Below are 8,581 nucleotides of genomic sequence, written 5' to 3' on the forward strand. Positions count from 1 at the left end.
GATGATAGATATGGATGTAATAATGACCTCTCAGCCCTTTGCCTTCTGGGGTCCCGGCCATCATTCGATCCCTCCCTGACCACTGCCTTGGGCTAGTGTTTGCTGGAGCCCATTTGCTGAACTGGGAGGGACGCCAACAACATCCAGTCCCAGGGTGGTGGTAGATGACATGGCTGGTCCCGGCTCCCAGGAAGGTTAGGGTGCTGGGTGAGGCTCCCTCAAGTGGCCACCCCCCCCCATACACTTACTGAGCACCTGGTATGGCCGAGTTCTGGGCCCGCCCCCGGGACACAGTGTGCCCGAGAGGAGGCTCACAGGTGAGAACACTGCCATTGCACGAGCAGTGTTTAGCAGCAACCCGGGAAGGGGACGCGAGGGGGCTGGGTGGGGCTGGTGCTTCCAGGGGTGCCCAGTGGTAGGGTGTGGGCTGCCTTGGGGCCAATGGCTGGGGTGGCAGGAATGTTTTTCCCTGCTGGGGAAGGTGGCAAGGAGCCATGGGGGTGACTGCCAGGTTGCCACAGGCACGGTGGTGTGCGAGGCACCCAACAGTCGGATGCACCAGTTTGTGGGGAGCCTGGAGTGGAACAGCAAGAAGTACCCCCTGGACATCGGCAACCTTCTCCTGCGCGGCTGCAAGATCCGCAACACGGATGCCTGTTATGGCCTGGTCATCTATGCCGGTAGGGCGGCGAGGGTGGGCGGGGCAGTCCCGGTGGGGCCAGGCTCAGCCGCACAGCCTGGAAGCGTCGTGGGCGCCTGTGTCTTTGCTGCTTCAGTCTCCGCCTGAAGAGTGGACAGGCTGAGCCAGGACCATGGTTTTGGGAGCAAAAAATGGGGAGTTTGTGTGTAGATGGAAAGAGAGGCATTTGGATAACTGGGTGGTTGGGTGGTAGGGTAGGTGAATGATAGGTGAATCGAGGGTTAGTAACAGCAGGACAGATGGATGCAAATCCTACAGGCTTTGACACAAAGATCATGAAGAACTGTGGAAACATCCACTTGAAGAGAACCAAGATTGACCTCTTCATGAACAAGCTGGTGGTCCTGGTGAGCTGCAGAAGCGAGTCCTCGCCCTGGGGGACACCGGGGAGGGGCAGGGACAGGGCCCCATCCTGTTGACAAAAGCCTTGGCTGTTGTCTTCTGGGGCTCTTTCCTTCTTCAGCAAAATGTGCAGTCTGATCCTACGGGTAGATGTTTCACATAGAAGAAAAAAAAAACTTTTTGAGGTGAAGTTTTATTGTGTTGCCCGGGCTGGCCTCAAACCCCTGGACTGAAACCATCCCCCTGCCTCAGCTTCCTCAATGGCTGGGGCTACAAGTACAGCACCACGCTCAGAATGACAACTTGAAAAATTTCTCTGAGCCATGCCTGTAATCCCAGCTATCAGAAGGATCTAGATTTCAAGGTCAGCCTGGGAAGCGTAGTGAGACCTTGTTGAAAATATAAATTAAATTTAAAAGGGAGGGAGTGTGGTTCGGCAGTACTGGGGACGAAACCTGGGCCATGAGCCCTGAATGTGGTAGGCAAGTGCTCTACCACTGAGCAATCATCCCTGTTCCTTAAAAAAAGTTTTATAATATAAATTTCAATTCTGACATTTTTCACACTCGCAGAAAATTGTTGGCCAGGGATTTACCTCAGTGGTGACGCTACCTGCCTCGAAAGTGCAAGGTCCTGAGTTGGATCTCCAGTACCATAAATAAATAAATAAATAAAAATCTAAAAAATAAAATGCTCACCTGACCTCTGAAATTTAAGAATACTTTTTATGCAATCATCTTTTTTTTTTTTTTTTTTTGAGATAAGATTGCTGTGTAGGCCTTGACCTCACAGCAATCCTCCTGCCTCAGCCTCCCAAGTGCTGGGATTACAGGTGTGGGCCATCACGCCAGACTCATTTTTAAATTCCTATAAGCCTCTGGGAGTCTGAGACAGGAGGATTGATGTGAGTTCAAGGTCAGCCTGAACTATATAGTGAGACCCTGTCTCAAAAAAACAAACAAACAAATAAAAGCTACTATAAACCCGGTGTGATGATACACCCCTATCATCTGAGCAGTCTGGGAGGCCAAGGCAGGAAGATCTCAAATTTGAGCCCAGCCTGGGTAACTCAGTGACAAGACCATGTCTCAAAATAAAAAATGAGGGCCTGGGATTTAGCTCAGTGGTTCTGCCACCCGCCTCAAAAGTGCAAGTTCCCAAGTTGGATCCCTGGTACCAAAAAAAAAAAAAAAAAAGAAAAAGAAAAGCGTTGAGGATGGAGCTCAGAGTGAAGGCCCTGGGTTCAATCCCCAGTTTAAAAAAAAAAAAAGACTAGGCACGATAACGAAAGTGGAGAACTTGCCTCCCTGGTGGCCATCCGCCTCAGGTGTCCCCGCTGTCAAGTCCCCAGGACACCCCAGGGCCCCCCAGGTCCCCCTGCACCTCCACCCTGTGCTGCCGGCCCACAGATCTTCCTGATGCTCATGGTGGTCTCCCTGGCGCTGACCCTGGGCTACTGCTTCATGGCACGCAAGTTCGAGGACCAGCACTACTACCTGCCGGCCGAGCCCTCCAGAGGCCTCTTCATGGAGTCCTTCTTGGTCTTCTGGGCCTTCCTCATCCTGCTCAGCGTCAAGGTCCCCATGGCCATGTTCATCATGTGAGTCTGCGGCCGGCCTGGCTGTGCCCGCTGTGGCGGTGCTGGTGGCCCCGACCCTGCGTAACAGCGGTGACTTGCAGATGCGAGTTCATCTACCTGGGGAACAGCGCTTTCATCAACTGGGACTTGCAGATGTACTACGCACCCCAGGACGTGCCCGCCAAGGCCCGCAGCACCAGCCTCAACGACTACCTGGGCCAGGTGCAGTACGTGTTCTCCGACAAGACCGGCACGCTCACGCAGAACGTCATGGCCTTCAAGAAGTGCTGCATCAGCGGCCGCGTCTACGGTGGGGCCTGCCGTCCGCCCTGCCCGCTGTGGAGGGGCGCGCCCCGGGGGCGTGAGGGCCCCACACCCTTCACAGGGAGCCGGGTGCCCCCAAGGACTAGAGCCGCTCCTATTGGAACCCCACGTGGAGCCACCTTGCCCTAGGCGACATCCGAAGCCTGAGATTGGGGGACAGGAGACACTGGGACCCTGAGTTGGAGCCGAGCTCTGAAAGTTGCGATCTTTCCCCAGGTCCGGAGAACGAGGAAGGGGAATGCCCCAAGGTGAGCGCTGCCGCCAGCCCCCGGGACGCTGGGTGGCGTGGGCTGGGCCTGAGCCAGCCCTTGCCTTGCCCGCCGGCGCCCCCTACAGGAGAACCCTTACCTGTGGAACGAGTTTGCAGACGGGAGGCTGTCCTTCTTCAACGCCGAGCTGCTGCGCGCAGTGCGGAGCAAGCAGGACGAGGCGGTGCAGGAGTTCTGGCGCGTGCTGGCCATCTGCCACACGGTCATGGTCCAGGACAAGGACAGTGAGTACCCGCCGCCTCGGGGCGCTTGGGATTCCTGACTGTGCACCCCACGGGCTGCATCCACCCAGGCTTAGCAGAGAGCTCGCGGTCGGTGGGATGGGCAGGCCCAGGATCTGAGCCCTGGAATAGGCCCTCAAGTGAGGTCACGTAGACGGGGACCCACACACCCACCTCCCTTTCTCAGGGCCTGGAGGTTGTAGGGGCCCCAGGGACCACCATCCAACAAATATTTGTAAGTGTTCTGGAAAGCTGAGGCAGGTGGATTTCAAGTTCGAGCCCACCCTGGGCAACTTAGCAATTTAGGGAGAGTGTCTATTAAAAAAAAAAAAAAAAAGAGCTGGGCATAGTGCATGCTTGTAATTATCAGCATCTTGGAGGCTGAGGCAGGAGGATCCCCATGAGTTGAGGCCAGCTTGAACTCAAAAATAAAAGGGCTGGATATGTAGCTCAGTGCAAAGGCCTTGGGTTCGGTTCCCAGTAAAAACAACAAGAAGAAGAATTATGAGCCCCTATAACCCAGTTTCCTCCTCTGGCTGTACAGATGGATCCGGCCCTGCCTGTGGTCTCTAGGTCTCTCTCTGTCTCTGTCTCTGTCTTTCTCTGTGCAAGCTCCCTGCCCACCCCAGTCCTACCCCATGCTCTCCTTCCTCCCAGACCAGCTCCTGTACGAGGCAGCTTCCCCAGACGAGGAGGCGCTGGTCACGGCAGCCCGGAACTTCGGTTACGTGTTCTTGTCGCGCACCCAGGACACCATCACAGTGGTGGAGCTGGGGGAGGAGCGAGTCTATGAGGTCCTGGCCCTGATGGATTTCAACAGCGAGCGAAAGCGCATGTCGGTGCTGGGTGAGGCCATGACAGCTCCTTGCTCTAGGAAGGGGACAGATGGGGTCAGGGTTGGGGGAGTGCGTGTGGTCAGCTGGGCCTCTCCCCTGACCCTGCAGTGCGGACGCCAGAGGGCTCCATCTGCCTCTACACCAAAGGTGCTGACACGGTCATCTTTGAGCGCCTGGGCAAGAGGGATGTGATGGAGGCAAACACAGAAAGAGTTTTATCTGTGAGTCCTGGCTTGGGGGAACGCTGGTGTGCACATAAGTGTGTGGACAGGGACAGAGAGAGAAGAGACAAAGAAAAGAGTGGGTAGGGAAATAGCTGTGGACTGTTTAGACAGCCATGTACAGTTGGGCAGACTGTGCACTCTTCAAGGGCCTTCTCATCCAACACACACACACACACACACACACACACACACACACTGGGAGTGAACTGAGCCCCAAATCAAAATTGCCCAGAGAGGGTATCTCTCAATTTATATGACACCCTGTGGGTGGGGCAGCCCAAGCTGCCCCTCACCTAATCTCCTAGCTGGACCTGGGTTCCAGGATGTCTGTCAGCCACCCCTGCTCAAAGCCTTTCCCCTGTGGGTCTGTGGGTGAAGCCCAGACTCCAAAGATTACCCTTTGCGGCTGTTTCTCTGTCTTCTGCTGACTCCACCACCCCTAGGCCTCTCCCCTCTAGCCTGGGCCTGAACCAGGGATGAAGGTGCCAGAGCCTAGCTGGGAGCTCCCCAAGGGCTTTGCTGGGGTCCCCAGGGTGCCTGCTTTGCCTTGAGGAGGGGAGAGCTAGGCTTCAGGTCTCTTAGAATGAGGACCCAAATGCTGGATGTGATGGTGCACTCCTGTAATCCCAGCACTCGGGAGGCTGAAGCAGGAGGATTGCTGTGAGTTCAAGACCAGCCTGGGTTACATAGTGAGTTCCAGGGCAGTCTCAACCACATAATGAGACCCTGTCTCAAAAAACCAAAAATAGGGGACTGGGGATTTAGCTCAGTGGTTCTGCCTTCTGCCTTGTAAGTAGAAGGTCCCGAGTTTGATCCCTGATACCAAAAAAAAAAAAAAAAAAAAAAAAAAAAAAAAAGAATCAGGACCCAAATCCCAAGAGCTCTGGCCACCCTTGAGCCCCACTGTGCCATCGCAGGGGACCTCAGGTCCTACCCCATAATACCTGAGCCCCCCCCGGGGGAGGGGATTTTGGGATGGCTATAGTGGGTGCCTTACTGGGAACCAGCAGCCCCCAGGCCATTCTTAGGGTGCATGGGTTCTGGGCCTTTCCAGGAATTCTGAGGGAGGTGCCTGGAGCTGCGGGACCCCTGACAGGGAGGGGTTCCAGGTGGGAGAGTTAGAATCTGCCACAGAGCTGGGTGTGGTGGCACACTCCTGTGGCCCCAGCACTCGGGAGGCTGAGGCAGGAGGGTCACAAAGTTAGAGGCCAGCCCAGGTTATGTAGCGAGACCCAATTTTTGTTTTTGTTTTTTTTTTTTTTTTAAAAAAACGGACAGGGGGTGTGGGACTACTAATTTTTTTTTTTTTTTTTTTTTTTTTTTTTGGTAGCAGGGGTCAAACTCTGGTCCTTGTGCTTGCAAGGCAGGTGGCAACACCACTGAGCTAAACCCCCAGCATGAGACCCAATCTTGAAAAACAAACATAAAAAACAATTTGCCTGGGAGGTGCTAGGAAAAGTGTTCTGTCCCTGCAAAGGCCTGGGGGCCAGAGGGAGGGAGCTGGTATCTAGAGGGAGAGCATGCGGGGGAGGGAGGCTAGTTTGGGGACAGGGCAGTGACAGCCACGGCCACCACACCAGGCCTTCACAGAGCAGACCCTTCGAACACTATGCCTGGCCTACAAGGAGGTGGAGGAGTGTGCCTTCCAGGAGTGGCGGCCGAGGCATGAGAAGGCCTCCATGCAGCTGCGGGATCGTAAGCAGGCACTGCATCGGGTGTACAGTGACATGGAGCAGGGCCTGCAGGTGGGTGGATGCGTGGGGCCGGCCGACTGGCCCTGGGACCCTCCCGGGACCAGGGAGCTGGGAGCTGAGTTCACCTTCACTGTTTCCACCCCCACCAGTTGCTGGGAGTCACAGCCATCGAGGACAAGCTCCAGGACGGGGTCCCGGACACCATCAGCAGTCTCAAGAAGGGGAACATTAAAGTGTGGGTGCTCACGGGAGACAAGCAAGGTGTGGCACCACCAGCCCTGTCCCCCTGTTCGAACTCCTTCATCCATCTGGCCCATGGCCCATTTGTTGGGTTGAGCGTTGCTCTCCAGGTTGGCACAGGAGCAATTAAAAATGCCCTGGTGGGAGTCTGTAATCCCAGCACTTGGAAGGCTGAGGCAGGAGAATCATTTTTGGGGGGGTACTGGGGATCGAACTTGGGTCATTGCGTTTGCAAGGCAGGCAGCAGAACCACTAAACTAAATCCCCGACCCTAGGAGAATCTTGAGTTGAAGCCCACCCTGGACATTTTAATGATTTAGTTTAACAAGACTCTCTCAAAAAGGGCTGGGGTGCCGGGGATTTAGCTCAGTGGTGTTGCCACCTGCCCCATAAGGGCAAGGTCCTGAGTTCAATCCTCGGTACCAAAAAGAAAAAAAAAAGGACTGGGGATTCACTTTTTTCACTTGTGATTTAGATAGAAATTTAGACATTTTCAGGGTTCTTAAAGGTATGCTGGGACCCGAGCACAGCAGAGCCCACTGCTCAGGGCTCAGGCGAGATAGGCCAGGCTCAGGGCTGGCTTTTATTGGCCAACCTGGGTGACATGCCCAGCCCTGAACCAATCACAATGGCCACGGGGAGGAGCCTTTGTTGTGATTGGTCAGGCCATATAGTGTGGTCATGAGCCCCGGGAAGGGTGAGCAGGTGGGATTTTCTCGATGCTGAGCACCTGGTTTGCAGAGACGGCAGTGAACATCGGGTTCGCGTGCCAGCTGCTGACGGACGACATGCTCATCCTGGAGGCGCAGGACGTAAAGTAAGCTCTTACCTGGAGGATAAACTGAGGCACAGTGGGACTCGGAAGTCCAGGAGAGGAGAAGGCAGGGCAGGGTTGGGTGGCCCAGGCCGAGCCCAGCTCCCACCCCCACCCCTGTCCACCCACAGCGTCATCCTGGACTCTTATGGGGAGCACAGCAAGCTGGTGCCAACCCCCAGGCGCAGCCTGAGGTTCCAGCTGCAGACTGAGGTGGCCATGGTCATCAGCGGGGACTTCCTGGTCAGTGTGAGCTGGGGGAGTAGCGAGGAGGGGCGTCCCAGGATGAATCCCTGCGGGGGGCATCGGGACGACATGGTGACACACTCCCTCCCCCCCCCGCCCGGGCTAGGACCAGCTGCTGCTGTCCCTGCGCAAGGAGCCCCGGGCTGTGGTCCAGAGCGAGGCGGAGGACAGCGCCAGGCGGGAGCTGAGTGCCATCAGACGGATCTCCAGACGGATCTCCATGATGTGGTGGAGCCTGGGGACCTCGTTGTCCTCACGCCGGTCCAAGGCCAAACGGAAGCAAGAGAGCCCCGAGGCGCGACGGGAGCGGGCCTTCGTGGACCTGGCCTCCCGGTGCCAAGCAGTCATCTGCTGCCGGGTGACACCCAAGCAGAAGGCCCTGATTGTGGCGCTGGTCAAGAAATACCAGCAAGCTGTCACCCTGGCCATCGGCGATGGTGCCAACGACGTCAACATGATCAAGAGTAGGTGGCTGGGGTGGGGTGGGGTGGGGCCCACCTGGGTGGCCAAGGCTCTCAGGTTTGCTCTTCTCCCGCAGCGGCGGACATCGGTGTGGGGCTGGCGGGCCAGGAGGGGATGCAGGCCGTGCAGAACAGCGACTACGCACTGGGCCAGTTTTGCTTCCTTCAGCGGCTGCTGCTGGTACACGGGCGCTGGTCCTACTTGCGGGTCTGCAAGTTCCTTCGCTACTTCTTCTACAAGACGGTGGCCAGCCTGATGGCCCAGATCTGGTTCGCCTACTACACTGGCTTCAGCGCCCAGGTGTGCTGTCTCTCTGCCCTTCTTCTGGGTCTGGAGCCCTGCTGGGTATTCTGGGGTCCCCCCTCCTGAGTTGGGGGTGTGAGGGAGCACACTTGTGATCCCACAGCGCTCCAGGAGGTGGGGGGAGAGGGAAGTGTCCATTTTGAGATGGGTCTCACTAAGTCATGGAGTTGCCCAGACTGGGCTTGAATTTGCAATCCTCTTGCCTTAGCCCCCTGGGGTGCTGAAATGATAGGGGTTTGACACTACCCCCCCCATTTTCTTTTAATCTACCCAGATTCTTATGCAAACCTTGCTTAACCCACCCCTGGTCTCAGCCCTTGTCCCCCC

General features: G+C 56.3%; 1 protein-coding gene across 1 annotated transcript in view; it reads left to right on the forward strand.

Annotated features, from left to right (window-relative positions):
* Atp8b3 (ATPase phospholipid transporting 8B3) overlaps positions 1-8,581 on the forward strand; it is a gene marked incomplete at its 5' end in the record, with an annotated part of 17,240 nt that overhangs the window by 4,701 nt on the left and 3,958 nt on the right. Inside the window, 14 exons of the mRNA XM_010635126.1 lie at positions 522-680; positions 959-1,047; positions 2,452-2,642; positions 2,723-2,931; positions 3,162-3,193; positions 3,282-3,438; positions 4,093-4,281; positions 4,380-4,492; positions 6,076-6,240; positions 6,339-6,450; positions 7,171-7,246; positions 7,375-7,486; positions 7,596-7,953; positions 8,028-8,251. Of these exons, the coding sequence (XP_010633428.1) occupies positions 522-680; positions 959-1,047; positions 2,452-2,642; positions 2,723-2,931; positions 3,162-3,193; positions 3,282-3,438; positions 4,093-4,281; positions 4,380-4,492; positions 6,076-6,240; positions 6,339-6,450; positions 7,171-7,246; positions 7,375-7,486; positions 7,596-7,953; positions 8,028-8,251 (2,186 nt within the window). The remainder of the gene's footprint in view (positions 1-521; positions 681-958; positions 1,048-2,451; positions 2,643-2,722; positions 2,932-3,161; positions 3,194-3,281; positions 3,439-4,092; positions 4,282-4,379; positions 4,493-6,075; positions 6,241-6,338; positions 6,451-7,170; positions 7,247-7,374; positions 7,487-7,595; positions 7,954-8,027; positions 8,252-8,581) is intronic.

The sequence above is a fragment of the Fukomys damarensis genome, unplaced genomic scaffold (assembly GCF_012274545.1).
Source record: "Fukomys damarensis isolate Sample0158 unplaced genomic scaffold, DMR_v1.0_HiC HiC_scaffold_37, whole genome shotgun sequence".
In the NCBI taxonomy this organism is placed as follows: Eukaryota; Metazoa; Chordata; class Mammalia; order Rodentia; family Bathyergidae; genus Fukomys; species Fukomys damarensis.